The sequence below is a fragment of the Balaenoptera acutorostrata genome, chromosome X (genome assembly GCF_949987535.1).
Source record: "Balaenoptera acutorostrata chromosome X, mBalAcu1.1, whole genome shotgun sequence".
Lineage (NCBI taxonomy): Eukaryota > Metazoa > Chordata > Mammalia > Artiodactyla > Balaenopteridae > Balaenoptera > Balaenoptera acutorostrata.
In genome coordinates this window covers 43,620,461-43,645,292 of record NC_080085.1, presented here as the reverse complement: position 1 = coordinate 43,645,292, position 24,832 = coordinate 43,620,461, and the positions used below count along the sequence as shown (strand labels likewise).

The 24,832-nt window shown below is 36.1% G+C and overlaps 1 protein-coding gene across 2 annotated transcripts in view; it reads right to left on the bottom strand.

The window, feature by feature from the left end:
• Window positions 1–24,832, bottom strand: part of CCNB3 (cyclin B3) — a 113,328-nt gene that overhangs the window by 16,241 nt on the left and 72,255 nt on the right. For both annotated transcript variants that reach the window (XM_057539067.1, XM_057539066.1), the window contains exon 7: window positions 23,819–23,911. In XM_057539067.1, coding sequence (XP_057395050.1) covers window positions 23,819–23,911 — 93 coding nt within the window. The remainder of the gene's footprint in view (window positions 1–23,818; window positions 23,912–24,832) is intronic.

Genomic DNA, 24,832 nt, shown 5'->3' with positions numbered 1-24,832 from the left:
TTAATCTCCAAAATATACAAGCAGCTCATGCAGATCAATATCAAAAAAACAAACAACCCAATCCAAAAATGGGCAGAAGACCTATATAGACATTTCCCCAAAGAAGATATACAGATTGCCAACAAACACATGAAAGGATGCTCAACATCACTAATCATTAGAGAAATGCAAATCAAAACTACAATGAGGTATCACCTCACACTGGTCAGAATGGCCATCATCAAAAAATCTACAAACAATAAATGCTGGAAAGGGTGTGCAGAAAAGGGTACCCTCTTGCACTGTTGGTGAGAATGTATATTGATACAGCCACTATGGAGAACAGTATGGAGGTTCCTTAAAAAATGAAAAATTGAACTGCCATACCACCCAACAATCCCACTACTGGGCAAATACCCTGAGAAAACCATAATTCAAAAAGAGTCATGTACCACAATGTTCATTGCAGCTCTATTTACAATAGCCAGGACATGGAAGCAACCTAAGTGTCCAGTGACAGATGAATGGATAAAGAAGATGTGGCACATATATACAATGGAATATTACTCAGCCATAAAAAGAAATGAAATGGAGGTATTTGTAATGAGGTGGATGGAGTTAGAGTCTGTCATACAGAGTGAAGTAAGTCAGAAAGAGAAAAACAAATACCGTATGCTAACACATATATATGGAATCTTAAAAAAAAAATGTTTCTGAAGAACCTAGGGGCAGGACAGGAATAAAGATGCAGACGTAGAGAATGGACTTGAGTACACGGGGAGGGGGAAGGGTAAGCTGGGACGAAGTGAGAGAGTGGCATGGACATATATACACTACCAAATGTAAAATAGATAGCTAGTGGGAAGCAGCCGCATAGCACAGGGAGATCAGCTCGTTGCTTTGTGACCACCTAGAGGGGTGGGATAGGGAATGTGGGAGGGATATGCAACAGGGAGGGGATATGGTGATATATGTATAGCTGATTCACTTTGTTATACAGCAGCAACTAACAACGTAAAGCAATTATACTCCAATAAAGATGTTAAAAAAAAAAAAGAAAAAGAGGCATCCGCTTCAAGCATGGCTATCTCCAATGAACACAGTGCCAGCCACAGGACTAGATAAAGAGCCAGGCCACCTCCCACTGAGGCTTCTTTGTTTTAGAGATCTTGGTTGGTTTTGATAAGTGACCATTTGGACTGATTTTTTTCTCTTTCCAGGCTTTAAATTCCTGCTCTTATGTTTTAAATTAATGAATAAAAAGTGAGCTCCAGAAACTCTAGGCCCCCACCCCTTGACCCAGTAAAAGCAGAACCCCCTGGTCTGCATGCTCATGTGTGTGCTCTCTCTTTCTGTGTTTCTCTCTCCCTCCCTCCAACCTCAACCTCACCATGTGGCCCCAGCTGTGCTGTGTAATTTCCAGGTTCTGTAAGTAATAAACCTGTATTTTTTCAAAGTTTCCTGATAGTTATTGCTGCAGGGCGTCTCACTATCATAATAAGAACCACACGGGGTAGTCCAGCCACAGCATTAGTTATTGATATTCTGAGACCAGCACACTACCTCATACAGTGAACTCCCAAAAGAGATGTTTATTTGGCTCTGAAATAGAGACATTTTATTAGTTTATTCACTCATTAGTTTCTCTTCCCAACTAGATATGCTATTAGATTATATGGATTGGGAGCAAGTACCAATAGCACCATTTGTAAGTGAGCTGAGGGACTAAAGAAGCCAGAATGAGATTAAAGCATTAGCAGTATAACCCTCCTTTTCTTCTTTCTCTTATTTATCCTTGTTCTTGCCTTCTCCAACTCCAAGAAACCATCTCCTATAGTCCTACTCCCAGAGTTAGTGCTGGCCCATATGGCATCTTTGTGCAAATTAGAAAAAAGGTGTCTCTTTGGGTGAATGCAGCCCTGCAGGCACACATGTTGTCAAGTAGACAATACTTTTATATAAAGTAGCAAAAGGTGCCCTTGCCTCAGTGCATAGCAGCCCCACAGTCAGAACGTACAGCTTGGCAAGTAAGGGTATGAGCTGGATTCCATTGCTTGCTTTTACCTTGGCTGGAAGCTGTGCATAAGCACAATATGCACTGTACACAGTGGTCCTACACAATCCTCAGTGATGCTTCTTCCTCACAACACCTTAGGTTCTTAGGATTCAAAAGCAATAAAATCAATACTAGCCTTGTAATAGGGAATAACAGACCTGACTCCATGTTAGATCTGTTTCTTTTACTTTAACCTTTGTATTCTATTGCTTTTGCTACAAGTTAATCACTAAAGGGATGTTGCCTATAGTTTAAGGTATACGTAATGGCCCATCTCTGGTAATCCTGTCCCCACCCCTAGGCCTGAATGTTAAACTAAAATACCTTTGTTCAGCTCAAAGGAAACATCCTGACCCAGCCCACCTATGAATGGCTGCCAGAAAGAAGAAATTAACACACCCCCTTCCAGAATCTGGTGGAAACCAGGAAATATTTGCAACAGTTTATGGCCTTTTACTTTACCTCCTCACCTGTGCCCTCTTTGTTCTATAAAAGAGAATAGCATCCAGACCCCAGCAAGATGGTTCTCGAGGACACTAGTTCGCTGTCTTCTTGGACTCCCAGCCTCCCAAATAAACGTCACTATTCCCTCATCTCCCAATTTATTGGCCTGTTGTGCAGCAAGCAGAATGAGCTTGGACTTGGCAACAGTCCAATGCATGAATCCCCTCTTTAACATCTCCACCAAATAGTTTTTCAGTTCCTGTCACAGAACCTCCAAATACAACCTGATTTCTCTTTGAATGGTTTTAACAGAAAATTCTTCCTTCTACTGAGTAGAAATCACCCTCACTGTAAGCTTCACTTACTTCATTGGGCCTACTTTTGTATTGGCTACTCTTATTGACTGGAACCTAGATGACCAAAAAGTAAGTCCATAAAAAGCACTGGAGAAATGGATGTATAATTGAATGGAGAAATGGATGTATAATTGAATGGAGAAATGGTTGTATAATTGGATGGACAAATGATTATCAGAAGATGGTTGAATACATTGGTTCAGCAATTGATATATTACATTTTTGAATAACAGAAATACCATGAAGCTATTCTTACTGTTCCTGGGATATGGCCTTGGATCTTCTCAGAAATCTGGCTTTATTAGTTTCCTATTGCTTCTGTAATAAATTACCACACACTTAGTGGCTTAAAACAACACAGATTCATTACCTTACAGATCTGGAGGTCATAAGTCCTTGGGACTCGCTGGGCTAAAAAAAATCAAAGTGTTAGCAGGGCTGTGTTTCTTTCTGAAGGGTCTAGTAGAAAATCCTTTTTTTAGCCTCTAGAAGCTGCCCACATTCCTTCGTTTGTGGTCCCTTCCATCTTCAAAGCCTGCAATAGCCAGCCGAGTCTTTCTCACATTGCATAACTCTCTGCCTCCCTCTTCCACACTTAAGGACCCTTGTGATTACAATTAGGCCCACTTGGATAATCCTGGATAATCACCCTATCTTAAATTCAGCTGATTATAATCTTAATTCCTTAGTCTAATTTTCCATTGCCATATAAGTTAACATATTCACAGGTTCTGGGGATCAGGATGCAGACATTTTATTCTGCCTACTACATTTTCCAAAGGAATGTCATAAGAAAGAAATGGTGAGAATTCATGCAGATGAAGAGTAATGACTATCACCTCTAAGTATCAAAAAATTGAGGTCAAATAATTACAGAAAAAAATGTGTAAGAATGGAAAGCAGCAGTTCTCTGAGGATGGTGCCTTTGTGAGCAAATGACAAAGCCAGTGCTTGTATAGCCTCCTTACAGCACCTCACATAGGCACCTGGCCAACCATGCAGCACACTGTTAGCAAATGGTAACATCAAAAAGTGTAGGTAATATCTGAATGAATGGCTGAAATTTGGAGTCAACAAATATTTAAATGAGCAGCTGTGTCAGTTACAGCAATCCTCCTTCCTTGAATGTGAGACAACACTCTTCTAACATAATTCTACCACTTGGGACTACATGGAACAAGTCTAATCCTGCTTGTGACAGCCCCTCAGCTACTGAGGACAGTTATTATGTTTCCTATCCATTTTCATTCTAGACCAAATAACTTGACTTCCTCTAACTATTCTTCACACGATATGGGTTTTTTGACCCCTCAGCATCAGACTCCACATGAGGAGCCTAACTTTGTGCCAAGTAGAAAAGAGTGGCAGTGCTCTGGGTAATTCCAAGCAGCTACACCAAATGAGAACAAGAAGCCTTTAGCACAGTAGCAAGGTTCTCTCCCTCACGGCTGCCTTTGGCTAGCATATCCTTCCAATTCTTCAAAAACAACTCTTTTCCATACCTGGAAATGGATAGGAAGAAACAAAAGGGAAGTGATAAATCAATCAAAACTATAGAAATATAAAGATTACTCTTAATCTTGAACTAGGAGGTAAATATGACAAAATTCATCCCAAATTCAAATACTCAAAGACCATCTTCTACAAAGATGAATAAACAGAGAAAATTTACCAGATACACGAAGAAGAACAAGTAATTTTTCAAGGAGAAATGCTCTGAGGAACCAGAGCAAGTGTCTACATACGAAACCTTTTCACTCCAAAGAACTAGAATAAACTTTTTAAAAGTATACTCTCAACAAGATCTCAGAGGACACTGAATCTATGAAAAGAGAACACTCCAGGATCTAGAAAGACTGATTTCTAATGAAAAAGCAGTTCCTTTAATAAAATGCAATAGAGGCAGTGAACAGTATATTAGATTATGACAAAAACTAAATCAATGATTCAAAGGCCACCTTAAGAAATTCTCCCAGAACTGAGAGGTAAAAGAAAGTTGAAGATAATGAATGAAAATTTGAGACCCAAGGAGAATAGATTCTGTAGATACACACACACACACACACACAGAATCAAAATGAGAGAAAAGGTAGAAGAGAAATAATAAATAAAATTTTCTCTGAGCCAAAGACTGAACCTTTAGACTGCAAGGACCCACAATATACCAGATAAAATTAAGGAAAACAGACATACATCTAGATGTGTAAAAAATAATTATTTATAGGGAAGGTAATATATTAAACAACAATAATCTGGATTTTAAAATCTAGATTGTTTTGACTAAAAATAGAAGAAGAAATAAACTAAAAGTATGCTGATTATCTCATCTTTCTTGAGGGGCAATTAATAGATCAGGTCCACCAAAGGGGTTGGTTAACTAAGTAACAACTATATCCATATGGTAGAATATTATGTAGCAGTTTAAAACAATGAGGTAGATCTATATTTATATGGGAAGATTAGTAAGACTTATTCTTAAGAGAAAACAACAAGTTGCAGAGCAACGTGTACAGCATGACCTATTCATACAACAAAAAATACCAAAAAACCCACACTCAGTAAAAAGCTGTATTTTTATATGTGCATATATCATATATGTATATGCATTCATGTATTATTCATATAATTTAAGATTTTTAAAGAAAGGATAGTCAAAAACTTAATAAAAGTGATAAGACACACAAAAAAGATATGGAAAGATACACTCTAAACTATAGTTATGGGACTTCCCTGGTGGTCCAGTGGCTAAACTCCATGCTCCCACTGCAGGGGGCCCAGGTTTGATCTCTGGTCAGGGAACTAGATCCCACGTGCCACAACTAAGACCCGGTGCAGCCAAATAAATAAATAAATAAATAAATATTTTTTAAAAATAAACTATAGGTATCTCTGAGAAATAAGAATAGAGTAAAAGGGTTGTTTTTTTGTACATACATACACACACAAATATATATGAATACATACACACATATTATAAACATGTATTAATTTTGTAGTTTAAAAAAACTGTATGGGACAGAGTGGTTAAGGTGAGATAGAGGGGGTGAAGAAATGCCAGGAGAAATTAACTAAACAATGATTATGGGTGGTTACCACATTGCTCTTAGATTTTGATAAGTTAAGCAGAAAAAAGAAATTAGTGTATAAATTATATAATAATTAAGCCAAAATTAATTGATATAATGATCTTTGTACCCTAAGGAGAATACATATTTTCTTCAAATATCAGTGAATTCTTTACAAAAACCCATTATATCTGAAGCTGTGAAGAAAATCTCATTAACCTAAGAAAAGCAGAAATTATCATTCAGGTCACATTCTCAATAGGCAATACAATAAACCTAGAAATGGGCAATAAAAGGATAAACCAAACGAACTACAGAAAAGTAAGGCATCTGAAAAAAATGGTAAGCATTATTCCTAAAGAAAAAAACAAAACCTGGGTCAAAGGGAAAATAAAAATTGTAATTGCAGATTATTGAGGGGATAAAAAGATAGCTACAACACTATCTTTCAAAACTAATGGGATGTAGTCAGAACTGTTACTTAGAAGAAAATGTATAGTTTTTGGAGCTTTTATTATGAAGTCAGAAAAAATTAACATAGACTAAGCATCCATTATAAGAAGCTAGGGAAAAACAACAAAATAAACCTCAATAAAATAAGAATAAAATTTTAAAAATGAAAGAAGATTTAATGAATTTTATTAAAAAGAAAAAGTTATACATTTACCCATGAGCTGGTTCTTTGACCAGAGGACTGAATGAATCTTTTATCAGGAAAATTGAGGAAAAGAGTGTATACATGCATGCAAGCACATGGGAGAGAGACAATACATCACACACAACATTTTGAATGAGAAAAGAAATAATTACAAAGGATTATAAAAGAATACCATGTACAATCTATAATAATAACTGTGCAAATATCCATGAAATGGATGATTTTTAAGGAAAATATAAACTACAAAAATGACTCAAGAAGAGTAATAAAACCTTAGTAGGCCAATAACCATCAATGTTATTAGAAAATTTATCAAAGAATGACACACAAATGGCATCATGCCTCAATGGGTTCATGGGCAAGTTCTTCTAGGAAAATATAACTCCTGTGTTAAACTTAATACTATAGGAAAATCTCCCTAATTAACTTCCCTTATTAATTAATTAATAAGCTAGAGTAATCCTGGTACCAACTTAATAAAGACAGCATCCTTTTCACCAAAAACTTATAATCTTATTTGTGATTATAGAAGCAAAAACTCTAAATAAAGTATAAGCACACTAAATCCAAGAGTACATTAAATAAACCATGACTAAGTTCAACAAAGTAAATGAATACAAAATAAATACAGAAAAAATCAATTTCTTTCCTAATATACTAGCAATAGATTTTAAAATTAAAGGAAAAAGGATAACACTCATAACATTAAAAAAAATTCATCAATACCCAAGAAAAACATTTTTAAGTCAGTGAGACTGATATGAAGAGAATCTTTTAAAACTTAAAATTGTAAAAGAAGACCTGCTAATGAAATAGACACAACATAACTTGCTTGGAAAGTTCAATATCGTGAAATCTGTGAATTCTCCCTGAATTAATCACAACAGGCTATTTTTGAAAACTTGACAAAATTATTCTACATCTCACCTGGAAAATTAATGTGTAAGAACAACCATGAATATTTTGTAAAAGATTAGTAAAGAGGCAATAAATGTATTAAAAGCTATAATAATAAAAATGGCATACTACTTATTTTAGAATAGACAAACATACCAAAGAATAGAAAAGACCATAAACAAATCCAAGTATATGTAATTAAAGATGTCATTTCAAACCAGTGGATAATGAAAAACAATAAATGGTATTAGAATAACCAGGTAATCATGGGGGAAAGGTGTATAAATGCTGACACCAAAACCAAAATAAATTCCAGATAAAGATTTAAATGTGAACATGAAACTATAAATGTTCTAGAAAAAATTCAGAGAAATATTTATATAATTATGACTGAAGAAGGCTTTTCTGAGGAAGAAACAAATCTTAAAATCATAAAAGAAATAACTGATAGACCTGACTACTTAAAATGCCAATGTTCCTGTACATCAAACCAAAATAATACATTAAAAACTTTCACTTAACACAATGCAAAAAATACAACATCCTATGTTGCTAAGATTATAAGAAAAGAATCACTTTCATTCAGGTCTGGTAAATGTACAAATGGGCATGACACTTCAGAAGCATAGCTGCCTATACACACAAAAATTTTAAATATGCATTGTTTTGATCTAATACTTCTATTTCTAGTAATTTATTCCAGAAAAACATGAGTACAATTATGACAAATGCAAATGTATGCATGTTCACAACAGGGTTATTATTATAAGAGCAAAATCTGGAAATAAGCTAAATGTCCATTAATAGGAGGGTGGATAAATAATGACAGTTGAAGAACAGAATACTATACAGTTGATAAAACTGACGTAGAAATATGTCAATTTAACTGGAAAGATATTTGCAGTTACATGAGCATTGTTACATGAGAAAAAAAGCAAGTCACAAAGCACTATGAAGAAGACATGACAATCCTAAATGTATATGCTCCTAACAACAGATTTTCAAAATACACAAAGCAAAAAAATGACAAAATTGAAAAGAGAAATAGAAAAAATCATAATTATACTTGAAAACTTCAGTACTCTTCTCTCAGTAACAGAATTAGTGCACAGAAAATCAACAAAAAAAATAAGGAAATTAACAACAACATGAACCAACTGAATCTGACATTTTATAGAACACTCACTCCATCCAACAGCAGCAGAATACACATTCTTCTCAAGTGAACATGTCACCAAGACAGACCATATCCTAGGTGATAAACCTAAAATTTTTTTAAAGAATTAAAATCATACAAAGTGTTTTCTTTGACCACAGTGGAATTAAACTAGAAATCAATAACAGAAAAATAATAGTGAAACCTCCAAACAGTTAGAAATTAAACAACACACTTCTAAATAATTCAAGTTGTTAAAGCAGTGCTTAGGGAGAAATTTATAGCATTAAATGCTTATATTAGAAAAGAAGACTCATCCACCAGAGGGCAGAGAGCACAAGCAAGAAGAACTACAATCCTGCAGCCTCTGGAACAAAAACCACATTCACAGAAAGAGAGACCAGATGAAAAGGCAGAGAGCTATGTACCAGATGAAGGAACAAGATAAAATCCCAGAAAAACAACAAAATGAAGGGGAGATAGGCAACCTTCCAGAAAAAGAATTCAGAATAATGATAGTGAAGATGATCGAGGACCTTGGAAAAATAATGGAGGCAAAGATCAAGAAGATGCAAGAAATGTTTAACAAAGACCTAGGAGAATTAAAGAACAAACAAACAGAGAAAAACAATACAACAACTGAAATGAAAAATACACTAGAAGGAATCAATAGCAGAATAACTGAGGCAGAAGAAAGGATAAGTGACCTGGAAGACAGAATGGTGGAATTCACTGCTGAGGAACAGAATAAAGAAAAAAGAATGAAAAGAAATGAAGACAGCCTAAGAGACCTCTGGGACAACATTAAACGCAACAACATTCACATTATAGGGGTCCCAGAAGGAGAAGAGAGAGAGAAAGGACCCGAGAAAATATTTGAAGAGATTATAGTCGAAAACTTGCCTAACATGGGAAAGGAAATAGCCACCCAAGTGCAGGAAGCACAGCAAGTCCCATACAGGATAAACCCAAGGAGAAACACGCCGAGACACATAATAATCAAATTGGCAAAAATTAAAAGGCAAAGAAAAATTATTGAAAGCAGCAAGGGAAAAATGACAAATAACATACAAGGGAACTCCCATAAGGTTAACAGCTGATTGCTCAGCAGAAACTCTACAAGCCAGAAGGGAGTGGCATGATATACTTAAAGTGATGAAAGGGAAGAACCTACAAGCAACATTACCCTACCTGGCAAGGATCTCATTCAGATTTGATGGAGAAATCAAAAGCTTTACAGACAAGCAAAAGTTAAGAGAATTCAGCACCAACAAACCAGCTCTACAACAAATGCTAAAGGAACTGCTCTAAGTGGGAAACACGAGAGAAGAAAAGGACCTACAAAAACAAACCCAAAACAATTAAGAAAATGTTCACAGGAACATAAATATCGATAATTACCTTAAACGTGAATGGATTAAATGCTGCAACCAAAAGACAGAGACTGGCTGAATGGATCCAAAAACAAGACCCATATATATGCTGTCTACAAGAGACCCACTTCAGACCCAGGGACACATACAGACTGAAAGTGAGGGGATGGAAAAAGATATTCCATGCAAATGGAAATCAAAAGAAAGTTGGAGTAGCTATACTCATATCAGATAAAATAGACTTTAAAATAAAGAATGTTACAAGAGACAAGGAAGGACACTACATAATGATCAAGGGATCAATCCAAGAAGAAGATATAACATATATAAATATATATGCACCCAACATAGGAGCACCTCAATACATAAGGCAACTGCTAACAGCTATAAAAGAGGAAATTGACAGTAACACAATAACAGTGGGGGACTTTAACACCTCACCTACACCAATGGACAGATCATCATCCAAAATGAAAATAAATAAGGAAACAGAAGCTTTAAATGACACAATAGACCAGATAGATTTAATTGATATTTATAGGACATTCCATCCCAAAACAGCAGATTACACTTTCTTCTCAAGTGTGCACGGACCATTCTCCAGGATAGATCACATCTTCGGTCACAAATCAAGCCTCAGTAAATTTAAGGAAACTGAAATCATATCAAGCATCTTTTCTGACCACAACGCTATGAGATTAGAAATGAATTACAGGGAAAAAAACGTAAAAAACACAAATACATGGAGGCTAAACAATACGTTACTAAATAACCAAGAGATCACTGAAGAAATCAAAGAGGAAAACAAAAAAAAAACCTAGAGACAAATGACAATGAAAACACAATGATCCAAAACCTATGGGATGCAGCAAAAGCAGTTCTAAGAGGGAAGTTTATAGCTATACAAGCCTACCTCAAGAAACAAGAAAAATCTCAAAACAACCAATCTAACCTTACACCTAAAGGAACTAGAGAAAGAAGAACAAACAAAACCCAAAGTTAGCAGAAGGAAAGAAATCATAATGATCAGAGCAGAAATAAATGAAATAGAAACAAAGAAAACAATAGTAAAGGTCAATAAAACTAAAAGCTGGTTCTTTGAGAAGATAAACAAAATTGATAAACCATTAGCCAGACTCATCAAGAAAAAGAGGGAGAGGAGGCAAATCAATAAAATTAGAAATGAAAAAGGAGAAGATACAACAGACACCACAGAAATACAAAGCATTCTAAGAGACTACTACAAGCAACTCTATGCCAATAAAATGACAACCTGGAAGAAATGGACAAATTCTTAGAAAGGTATAACCTTGCAAGACTGAACCAGGAAGAAACAGAAAATATGAACAGACCAATCACAAGTAATGTGAAGACAGTAAAGATTAAAAATCTTCCAAAAAACAAAAGTCCAGGACCAGATGGCTCCACAGGTGAATTCTATCAAACATTTAGAGAAGAGCTAACACCCATCCTTCTCAAACTCTTCCAAAGAATTGCAGAAGAAGGAACACTCCCAAACTCATTCTATGAGGCCACCATCACCCTGATACCAAAACCAGACAAAGACACTACAAAAAAAGAAAATTACAGACCAATATCACTGATGAATATAGATGCAAAAATCCTCGACAAAATACTAGCAAACAGAATCCAACAACACATTAAAAGGATCATACACCACGATCAAGTGGGATTTATCCCAGGGATGCAAGGATTCTTCAATATATGCAAATCAATCAATGTAATACACCATATTGACAAATTGAAGAATAAAAAGCATATGATCATCTCAATAGATGCAGAAAAAGCTTTTGACAAAATTCAACACCTATTTCTGATAAAAACTCTCCAGAAAGTGGGCATAGAGGGAACCTGCCTCAACATAATAAAGGCCATATACAAAAAACCAACAGCAAACATCATTCTCAGTGGTGAAAAACTGAAAGCATTTCCCCTAAGATCAGGAATGAGAAAAGGATGTCCACTCTCACCACTATTATTCAACATAGTTTTGGAAGTCCTAGCCACAGCAATCAGAGAAGAAAAAGGAATACAAATTGGAAAGGAAGATGTAAAACTGTCACTGTTTGCAGATGACATGATACTATACATAGAGAATCCTAAAACTGCCACCAGAAAACTACTAGAGCTAATCAATGAATTTGGTAAAGTTGCAGGATACAAAATTAATGCACAGAAATCTCTTGCATTCCTATACACTAATGATGAAAAATCTGAAACAGAAATTATGGAAACACTCCCATTTACCACTGCAACAAAAAGAATAAAATACCTAGGAATAAACCTACCTAGGGAGACAAAAGACCTGTATGCAGAAAACTATAAGACACTGATGAAAGAAATTAAAGATGGTATCAACCGATGGAGAGATATTCCATGTTCTTGGATTGGAAGAATCAATATTGTGAAAATGACTGTACTCCCCAAAGCAAACTACAGATTCAGTGTAATCGCTATCAAATTACCAATGGCATTTTTTACAGAACTGGAACAAATCATCTTAAAATTTGTATGGAGACACAAAAGACCCCTAATAGCAAAAGCAGTCTTGAGGGAAAAAAACGGAGCTGGAGGAATCAGACGCCCTGACTTCAGACTATACGACTATACTACAAAGCTACAGTAATCAAGACAATATGATACTGGCACAAAAACAGAAACATAGATCAACGGAACAAGATAGAAAGCCCAGAGATTAACCTACGCTCGTATGGTCAACTAATCTATGACAAAGGAGGCAAAGACATACAATGGAGAAATGACAGTCTCTTCAATAGGTCGTGCTGGGAAAACTGGACAGCTACATGTAAAAGAATGAAATTAGAACACTCCCTAACACCATACACAAAAATAAACTCAAAACGGATTCGAGACCTAAATGTAAGACCAGACACTATCAAACTCTTAGAGGAAAACATAGGAAGAACACTCTTTGACATAAATCACAGCAAGATCTTTTTGGATCCACCTCCTAGAGTAATGGAAATAAAAACAAAAATAAACCAATGGGACCTAATGAAACTTAAAAGCTTTTGCACAGCAAAGGAAACCATAAACAAGACGAAAAGACAACCCTCAGAATGGGAGAAAATATTTGCAAATGAAGCAACGGACAAAGGATTAATCTCCAAACTATATAAACAGCTCATGCAGCTCAACATTAAAGAAACAAACAACCCAATCCAAAAATGGGCAGAAGACCTAAATAGACATTTCTCCAAAGAAGACATACAGATGGCCAAGAAGCACATGAAAAGCTGCTCAAAATCACTAATTATTAGAGAAACGCAAATCAAAACTACACTGAGGTATCACCTCACACCAGTTAGAATGGGCATCATCAGAAAATCTACAAACAATAAATGCTGGAGAGGGTGTGGAGAAAAGGGAACCCTCTTGCACTGTTGGTGGGAATGTAAACGATACAGCCACTATGGAGAACAGTATGGAGGTTCCTTAAAAAACTACAAATAGAACTACCATATGACCCAGCAATCCTACTACTGGGCATATACCCAGCGAAAACCATAATTCAAAAAGACACATGCACCCGAATGTTCATTGCAGTACTATTTACAATAGCCAGGTCATGGAAGCAACCTAAATGCCCATCGACAGATGAATGGATAAAGAAGTTGTGGTACACATATACAATGGAATATTACTCAGCCATAAAAACGAATGAAATTGAGTCATTTGTTGAAATGTGGATGGATCTAGAGACTGTCATACAGAGTGAAGTCAGAAAGAGAAAAACAAATATATATTAACGCATGTATGTGGAACCTAGAAAAATGGTACAGATGAACCTGCTTGCAGGTCAGAAGTTGAGACACAGATGTAGAGAACAAACGTATGGACACCAAGGGGGGAAAACCGCGGTGCAACGGTTGGGGATGGTGGAGTGCTGAATTGGGCAATTGGGATTGACATGTGTATACTGATTGTGTACATGTGTACATGTGTACATGTGTATACTGATTGTATACAATTGATGACTAATAAGAACTTGCACTATAAAAAATCAAACAAACCAACAAAAAAAACAACTAATACTAAACTTTCTTTGGGTTCTTTGTATGGACATATGTTAATATAAATGTTTCAGACATTACATGAAATTTCTAAAAATCTTATATGTTCTGGTATAATGTTATAAGTCATAATTCTAGTTATTACTTTAAAATGTATATCTCAGAAATAACTAAATTTCCTTGTCAATTCCATTATTATGAACTTTCATCAAATCTTTAACCGTGGTCATTTTTAAGTCATTTGTCATTTACAGACAGTTCTGGGTGTACTCTGATGCTTTTGCAAAAATGTTCCTATAAAAGGGTTTCATCTTCAAGGAATTCATGGAAAAGACTCTGACAAGTACAGGTTTCTGGTAACTGACTATACTGCTGAACTGAATGAATAAGCATTTTCAGAACTCTAATGGAAAACTGATGAATTCATAAAAGTGCTAACAAAAGATGAAGATGAAAAAAAATTAATTACATGGGACTGAGTGAACTGATGAGGATGATTATAATTTTTGTGACTTTCTGTTTGAATAAAAAAAAAAATTCCACAAGGACTCAGAGGCAAAAAATATACAAATCAATTTGCACTGCAAAGTAAAGGAGCTCTTACAGTGGAGGATTACTGGACTGAATGTCAATAATATGACATAGTATGAGTGTGTTTCATGTTTGGTAATTGCAATCATTGTTGCTTTTGTTGTGGTCATCCATTTATAATGCTTGGTGTCAGTTTATTTATCTCTTGTAAAAATAAAGTACAGTGTGTGTGTGTGTGAAAAAATTTAAAAAATTTAAAAAAAATTTTTTAAAGGGAAAGAAGAAAAGTCTGAAGTCAATAATCTAATCTTCCAGCTCAAACTACGAAAAGAAGAGCAAATTAAACCCAAAGCAAGAAAAAGGAAACGATAAAAATTAGAGTAGATATCAATAAAACTAAAAACAGAAAAACAGAGAAAACAAATGAAAGGAAAACCTGGTTCTTTGCAAATATCAATAAAAATGATAAACTCCTAGAAAGACTGATAAACAAAAAGAGAGAAGACACAGATTACCAAATATCAAGAATGAAAGACAGCATAATGAGGAAATGCTATGAACATAAATACAACAACTTAAATGAAAGGACCAATTCTTTGAAAACCACAAACTTCCAAATGTCATGTGACATGAATAGATAACTTGAATAATCTCATAACTATTAAAGAAATTATATTCTTCGATAAAATTCTTCAGAGAAAAGAAAAAACTTCAGGCCCAGATGGTTTCACTTGCAAATTCTACCAAACATTTAAAGAATAAATAACATCAATTCTACACATCTCTTCCAGAAAAGAGAAGAGAAGGGAATACTGCCCAAATTATATTTTTAACATCTTTATGGGAGTATAATTGCTTTACAATGTTGTGTTACTTTCTGCTGTATAACAAAGTGAATCAGCTATATGTATAGATATATCCCCATATCCCCTCCCTCTTACATCAACCTACCAATCTCCCTATCCCACCCATCTAGGTGGTCACAAAGCACCAAGCTGATCTCCCTCTGGAATGCAGCTGCTTCCCACTAGCTATCTATTTTATATTTGGTAGTGTATATATGTCAATGCTATTCTCTCACTGCATCCCAGCTTACCCTTCCCGCTCCCCATGTCCTCAAGTCCATTCTCTACGGCTGCATCTTTATTCCTGTCCTGTCCCTAGGTTCTTCAGAACCTTTTTTTTTTTTTAGATTCCATATATATGTTTTAGCATATGGTATTTGTTTTTCTCTTTCTGACTTACTTCACTCTGTTAGACAGACTCTAGGTCCATCCATCTCACTACAAACAACTCAATTTCATTTCTTTTTAAGGCTGAGTAATATTCCCCTGTATATAAGTGCCACAACTTCTTTATCCATTCATCTGTCAATGGACACTTAGGTTGCTTCCATGTCCTGGCTATTGCAAATAGAGCTGCAATGAACATTGTGGTACATGACTTTTTTTTTTAACATCTTTATTGGAGTATAATTGCTTTACAATGGTGTATCAGTTTCTGCTTTACAACAAAGTGAATCAGCCATACATATACATATGTTCCCATATCTCTTCCCTCTCGCGTCTCCCTCCCTCCCACCCTCCCTATCCCACCCCTCTAGATGGTCACAAACCATCGAGCTGATCTCCCTGTGCTATGTGGCTGCCTCCCATTAGCTATCTATTTAACGTTTGGTAGTGTATATATGTCCATGCCACTCTCTCACTTTGTCACAGTTTACCCTTCCCCCTCCCCATATCCTCAAGTCCATTCTCTAGTAGGTCTGTGTCTTTATTCCCATCTTACCCCTAGGTTCTTCATGACCTTCTTTTTTCCCCCTTAGATTCCATATATATGTGTTAGCATACAGTATTTGTTTTGCTCTTTCTGACTTACTTCACTCTGTATGACAGACTCTAGGTCCATCCACCTCACTACAAATAACTCAATTTCGTTTCTTTTTATGGCTGACTCTTTTTGAATTATGGTTTCCTCAGGGTATATGCCCAGCAGAGGGATTGCTGGGTCATACGGAGTTCTATTTTTAGTTTTTTATGGACCCTGCATACTGTTCTCCATAGTGGCTGTATCAATTTACATTCCCACCAACAGTGCAAGAGGGTTCCCTTTTCTCCACACCCTCTCCAGCATTTATTGTTTGTAGATTTTTTGATGATGGCCATTCTCACCGGTGTGAGGTGATACCTCACTGTAGTTTTGATTTGCATTTCTCTAATGATTAGTGATGTTGACCATTCTTTCATGTGTTTGCTCGCAAACTGTATAACTTCTTTGGAGAAATGTCTATTTAGGTCTTCTGCGCATTTTTGGATTGGGTTGTTCATTTTTTTGATATTGAGCTGCTTGTATATTTTGGAGATTAATCCTTTGTCAGTTGCTTCATTTGCAAATATTTTCTCCCATTCTGAGGGTTGTCTTTTCGTCTTCTTTATGATTTCTTTTGCTGTTCAAAAGCTTTTAAGTTTCATTAGGTCCCATTTGTTTATTTTTGTTTTTATTTCCATTTCTCTAGGGGGTGGGTCATAAAGGATCTTGCTGTGATTTATGTCATAGAGTGTTCTGCCTATGTTTTCCATTAAGAGTTTTATAGTGTCTGGCCTTACATTTAGATCTTTAATACCTTTCGAGTTTATTTTTGTATACCGTGTTAGGGAGTGTTCTAATTTTATTCCTTCACATGTAGCTGTCCAGTTTTCCCAGCACCATTTGTTGAATAGACTGTCTCTCCACCACTGTATAGTTTGGATCTATCCTGGAGAATGTTCCATGAGCACCTGAGAAGAAAGAGTATTCTGTTGTTTTTGGATGGAACGTCCTATAAATATCAATTAAGTCCATCTTCTTTAATGTATAATTTAAAGCTGTGTTTCCTTATTTATTTGCATTTTGGATGATCTGTCCACTGGTGAAACTGGGGTGTTAAAGTCCCCTACTATCATTGTGTTACTGTCGATTTCCCCTTTTATGGCTGTTAGCATTTGCCTTATGTATTGAGGTGCTCCTATGCTAGGTGCATAAATATTTACAATTCTTCTTCTTGGACTGATCCCTTGATCATTATGTAGTGTCCTTCTTTGTCTCTTGTAATAGTCTTTGTTTTAAAGCCTATTTTGTCTGATATGAGAATTGCTGCTCCAGCTTTCTTTTGATTTCCAGTTGCATGGAATATCTTTTTCCATCCCCTCACTTTCAGTCTGTATCTATCCCTAGGTCTGAAGTGGGTCTCTTGTAGACAGCCTATATATGGGTCTTGTTTTTGTATCCATTCAGCCAGTCTATGTCACTTGGTTGGAGCATTTAATCCATTTACCTTTAAGGTAGTTATCAATATGTATATTCCTATTACCATTTTCTTAATTATTTCAGGTTTGTTATTGTAGGTCTTTTCCTTCTCTTGTGTTTCCTGCCTAAAGAAGTTCCTTTAGCATTTGTTGGAAAGCTGGTTTGGTGGTGCTGAATTCTCTTAGCTTTTGCTTGTCTGTAAAGGTTTTAATTTCTCTGTCGAATCTGAATGAGATCCTTGCTGGGTAGAGTAATCTTGGTTGTAGGTTTTTCCCTTTCATCACTTTAAATATGTCCTGCCACTCCTTTCTGGCTTGCAGAGTTTCTGCTGAAAGATCAGCTGTTAACCTTATGGGGTTCCCTTGTATACTATTTTTTGCTTTTCCCTTGCTGCTTTGAATATTTTTATTTTGTATTTAATTTTTGATAGTTTTATTAATATGTGTCTTGGCATGTCTCTCCTTGGATTTATCCTGTATGGGACTCTCTGCGCTTCCTAGACGTGATTGACTATTTCTTTTCCCATGTTAGGGAAGTTTTCAACTATAATCTCTTCAAATATTTTCTCAGTCCCTTTCTTTTTTCTCTTCTTCTTCTGGGACCCCTATAATTCAAATGTTGGTGCGTTTAATGTTGTCCCAGAGGTCTCTGAGACTGTCCTCAATTCTTTTCATTCTTTTTTCTTTATTCTGCTCTGCTGTAGTTATTTCTTCTATTTTATCTTCCAGGTCACTTATCCGTTCTTCTGCCTCAGTTATTCTGCTATTGATTCCTTCTAGAGAATTTTTAATTTCATTTATTTTGTTGTTCATCATTGTTTGCTCTTTAGTTCTTCTAGGTCCTTGTTAAATGTTTCTTGTATTTTCTCCATTCTATTTCCAAGATTTTAGATCATCTTTACTCTCATTATTCTGAATTCTTTTTCAGGTAGACTGCCTATTTCCTCTTCATTTGTTTGGTCTGGTGGGTTTTTACCTTGCTCCTTCATCTGCTGCATATTTCTCTGTCTTCTCATTTTGTTTAACTTACTGTGTTTGGGGTCTCCTTTTTGCAGGCTGCAGGTTCGTAGTTCCCATTGTTTTTGGTGTCTGCCCCCAGTGGCTAAGGTTGTTTCAGTGGGTTGTGTATGCTTCCTGGTGGAGGGGACTGGTGCCTGTGTTCTGGTGGATGAGGCTGGATCTTGTCTTTCTGGTGGGCTGGGCCATGTCTAGTGGTGTGTTTTGGGGTGTCTGTGAACTTAGTATGATTTTAGGCAGCCTCTCTGCTAATGGGTGGGGTTGTGTTCCTGTCTTGCTAGTTGTTTGGCATGGGGCGTTCAGTACTGAAGCTTGCTGGCCATTGGGTGGCACAAGCTTTGAGACAGAGATCTCTGGGAGAGCTCTCGCCGACTGATATTATGTGGGGCCAGGAGGTCTCTGGTGGTCCACTGTCCTGAACTCGGCTCTCCCACCTCAGAGGCTCAGGCCTGACACCAGGCCGGAGTACCAAGACTCTGTCAGCCACATGGCTAGTTCAGAGAACCAGCCAGTGAAATGGAGTGGACAGTCGTACTGGAAGGAGAAGGCGCCCCCTGGGAGGAGGACGGTGCAGCAGGTGCCCCTGTTTTCCCAAATTATTTAAAAAAGCCACTATCATTCTCATACGAAAACCAGAAAAAGATAGTACAAAAATATTTTTAAAAAGAACACTACAGACCAATATCCATCATAAATATAGACACAAAAATCCTCAACAAAATATTAGCAAATAAAATTTGCAATATATAAGGATAATATGCCAGAACAAGTGGAGTTTATCCCAGGAATATGAGCCTGCTTCAGTATTTAAAAATCAATGTAATCCACCACATCAATAGGCTAAAGCCAAAAAAAAAATCTTATCAATAGATGCAGGAAAAAAGCATTTGACAAATTTAACATTGTCATGATAAATATATATCACCAAAGTAAGAATGGAAAGTAAATTTCTCAACCTGATCAAAGGTAGTGACAAAAACTCTACAGTTAAGATCATACTAATGGTGAAAGATTAACTGCTTTATTCCAAAGATCAGGGACAAGGCAAGGCTGTCCACTCTTACTGATCCTATCAACATCATAATGAAGTCCTGCACAGTGCAATAAAACACAAAAATGAAGCTAAAAGTATACAGACTGGAAAGGGGTCAAACTGTCTCCATTTGCAAATGACATAATTGTCTATGTAGATAACTTCAAGAAATCTACCAAAAAAAGAACTCCTAAGAATTAATAAGTGAGTTTTAGCAAGATCATAGAATACAAGGTCAACACACAAATATCAATATTTCATATTGGCACTGTACAAATGGAAACCAAAAAATTTTTTAAATACCATTTACAATAGCTACAAAAAAAGAAAATATTTTGGTATAAATCTAACAAAACATGTACAGGATCTGTATGTTTTTTTTAAAAAAAATCAAAGAAAATCTAAATACATGAGAGACATACTACATTCATGGTTCATGGGTTGGAAGATTCAACATAGAAAAAAGTGTTGATTCTATTCAAATTCACCTATAGGTGTGTATTGGGGGTCCCCAAGGCCACCCCCAGGTACAATGATTCCTAGGATGACTCACAGGACTCAGCACATAGTCACACTCATGGCTATGATTTATCATAGCAAAAGATACAAAGCAAAGAGAAAAGGAGCATGGGCAAAATTTGGTGAAAACCAGAAGCCAGCTTCCAAGAGCCCTATTCCCGCAGAGTCTCTCAGGATGCAGTTAATTCCTCCAGCAATAAGATGGAACAATACGTGTAAAGTGTTGTGTAACAGGGAAGCTCATTAATGACTCAGTGCCTAACATTTTACTGGGAGCTGGTCACATAAACACTCTGCCTAACATGGACCAAAATTCCAGACTCGCAGAAGGAAAGCAGGTGTTCAGAATAAACCATATTGTTTGCACAAAGAGTTTAGGCACAGTTATCATTAGGGGAAAATTTTACAGCAGTGTAGGGAACTGCTTACCAATCAAGTTCCCAGATGCCAGCCAAAGGGCAATCTTGCAAACAGGCCTTTCTAAGGCTAGCAGCATCATGCCTGTTATGTTAACTCTTTTCTGCACAAGATGTAATTCAATTCCAATCAAACCCTCAGCAGGATTTTTTAGTAGATATAGACAAACTGATTCTAAAATTTGTCTAGAAAGGCTAGGACACTAGAATAGCTAAAACAATTTTGAAAAAAAAGACAGAATAGAGTTGGAAGAATCATGTTACCTCGTTTTAAGACTTACTATAAAACTATAGAAATAAAGGCTGCGATATTGGCAAAGGGATAGACACAGATCAATGAAACAGCATATAAAAATAAGTATAGAAATAGACCCACACAAATAAGGCAAACAGATTTTTGGCAAAGGTGCAAAAGCAATTTAGTGGAGAAAGTATATTTTTCCACAAATGGTATTAGAACAAAACAATGAAACTTGACTTCAAAACCTGCATACCTTATACAAAAATTAACTCAAAATGGATTATAGATTTAATGTTAAAGCTATAAAACTTTTAGATAAAATATGGGAGAAAATATTCATGACCTAGGTTTAAGCAGAGTTCTTAGACATGACACAAAAATTGCAATCCATAAAGAAAACATTGAAAAACTGGACTATCAAAATCAGAAATTTTTGCTCTGTGAAAGACACAGATAAGAGAATCAAAAGACTACAGACTGGTAGGATATATTTGTAAATCACACATCCAACAAAGGATTTGTATCCAGAACATGTAAAGAACTCTCATAACTTGACACAAAGAAAATAAACTACCCAATTTAAAACGGGGCAAAAGACACAGACACTTCATCAAAGAGGATATACAGATGACAAGTATGATGTTCAACATCATTGGCAAATGCAAATTAGAACTATGGTGAGATTCCTCTACACGTCTATATGGCTAAAGTTTAAAAAAAAAAAAAAAACAATACCCAGTGCTGACCAGGAACGCAGAGCAACTAGAACTCCCATACATTGCAGGTGAGAGTGCAAGATGATACAGTCACTCTGTAGCACTTTCTCATTAAGTTAAACATACATTTATCATATGACACAGCAATCCCACTCCTGGGTATTGATGTTAGGAATGAAAACTTATATTCACATAAAACCCTGTAAATTAATGTTTATAGATGTTCTTTTCACAGTCTCAGAAACTGGAAACAACCCAAATGGCCTTCAATGGGTGAAGGGTTAAACAAACCTTGGTACATCCATACCATGGAATACTACTCAGCAATAAAAAGGAATGAACTATTGATACACACAACTTGGACAGATCTCAAGGGAATTATGGTGAGTGATAAAAGTCAATCCCAAAATGTTACAAAGGTCAAAAAGAGAAAAACAAATACCATATGCTAACACATATATATGGAATCTTAAAAAAAAAAAGGTTCTGAAGAACCTAGGGGCAGGACAGGAATAAAGATGCAGACATAGAGAATGGACTTGAGGACACGGGGAGGGGAAAGGGTAAGCTGAGACAAAGTGAGAGAGTGGCATTGACATATATACACTACCAAATGTAAAACAGATAACTAGTGGGAAGCAGCTGCATTGCACAGGGAGATCAGCTCGATGCTTTGTGACCACCTAGAGGGGTGGGATAGGGAGGGTGGGAGGGAGACGCAAGAGGGAGGGGATATGGGGATATATGTATACATATAGCTGATTCACTTTGTTATACAGCAGCAACTAACACAACAATGTAAAGCAATTATACTCCAATAAAGATGTTAAAAAAAAAGCGGGGGATAATAAACACACACAAATGTTAACACTGTTTGTAGGTTGTGGGATCATAAGTAATTATAATTTCTTACTTTGCTATAATAAATGTGAATTTTGTGCAATAAAAATAATAACAAAAGCTTTTTTAAAAAAAGATTCAGTTCATCATTCCAGCTGCTAGAGATATTTTATCTGTTATCCATTTATTTCCTATCCCTACTCCCAGTTTCATGCCATCTGTGAATTTGATGAGATGATCTTCTCTGTTCTCATCTACATCACTTATAAAAATATTGATCAAAACAAAGTCCACTGGCAGTCTACTAGAAATCTCTTTCTTGCTTGGTAATGATCAGCAATCTTTGTGATCAATTTTACTTATTTAAGATTTACTCAAATTCTACTCTTATCTAATTTACTATTTTGCATCATTTCCATAAGATGACATTTTCATGCTTTGCTGATGTTCAAATATACCATGTCTACCACATTTCCCTGGTCTGTCACTCCAAAGTGAGCCTGAACCATTACTCTGGTACTTAAAGGATATTAAACTATATTACATTTTCTTCCCAATTGTATAGTAAGACTCTGCTGGGCATATACTATGCCTTATATTTCCTTGCAAACTCCACAGCAATCCTTTCAATTCCATTCATTCAACAAATATTTATTGACACCTACTACGTCCAGGTACTATTCTGGGCTATCCTTTGTTAGTATAAAATGATAATTAAGTATTCATAACAATATTCCCTCAACATCCAACCCTCAACAAACAGCCATCTGCCCTGTTTGGGGCTACAATGTCCCTCCTATTACCCATCCCATCCAAAGCTTGAAAGACTTTGTCACTAACCTCTATCCAAATCACAAGATATACTTTTACAGGATTTTGAGAATGATTAAACTGCCATACCATCATTGCCTTTTCTAGAAATATCTCTCCTTCCACTGGGTTCTCCGAGTGTCTTATTAATAACATTCTTATAGTACTTAGTATATTCTACTTTGTATTGTTCTTATCTGCCTGCTTGTCTTATCTTGTCCCCTAGGTCATAAGCTCCTTGAGGGCAGGAATCATGGCTTATTCAGCTCTGTAGACCCAGTAAATTTTTACTATGTTTGGGACCTGGCAATGCTGAATGAATAATTGATAAAGAGAACAGCAGCCCCTTAAGGCAGCAGTTGTTAGGCTTACCTGCACCTCCACCAACCAGTCCACGAGAATGGCCCTCATGTCACTGTTGATATCAGTCTGCCTGGTCATGTATTTTTTAAGTATGAACTTTTCCTGGCAGCGAGAATAAAGAAGTGTTAACAAATAAACTCTTCTTGTAGTTCAAAAATTGTAACTTGGGAAAAAATATTTGCAACTAATATCTCAGAAAAAAATTGTAACCTAAGTAATTTCCTCAGGGTTCTAAATCATTATTTTCAGCTGGTATCAGATAGGGGCAGAGCAAAGTATCCTTTTCCAGACAAGTTTCAGTTATCCTTAGGAAATGGACACACATGATATTTAAGTGTCAGGGTGGATATTGAGGAGCCCAGGAGAATATGGAATATGGGCAGGAAGACACCTATGACTATAGATGAATACCAAAGAGATTCTGCCCCTTCTTTGCAATTCAGTCTAAAGCACAATACCAGGCTGTGTAGAGGAGTCCTTCTCAAACTTTAACATGCATATGTGAAAGATACTTGGGGATCTTTAAAATTCACATTCTAATTTAGAAGGTCTGGGGTGAGGCTAGGTTTCTGCATTTCTTTCTTTTTTTTTGAATTTTATTTTGTTTATTTTTTTATACAGCAGGTTCTTATTAGTTATTGATTTTATACATATAAGTGTATATATGTCAGTCCCAATCTCCCATAAGACCCCCAAGTGAGACCAATACTGCTGAGCTAAGGCTCGCACTTTTAGTATAGTAAAATTATCTCTTGCTTCCTCCAAGGTATACTAGAAAAGGTACAGCCTCTGGAGTCAGTTAATCTATTGCTGTGTCTCTAGAGAGAAGATGAGATATTCATCCTTCCTCTTATGCATGGCCTGCTAAAATTCTAGTTAGTAGATAACCTTGGTCCCATCTGTTCCACTGAGAGACACAAGAAAATTTGGAATTGATGAATATTAGTGGTAAAAGAGACTGGCAGATTTCAAAGGAGAAAGAAAATTTCACCAGGTTGGAGAGCTGGAATAAAAGGTCTAGTT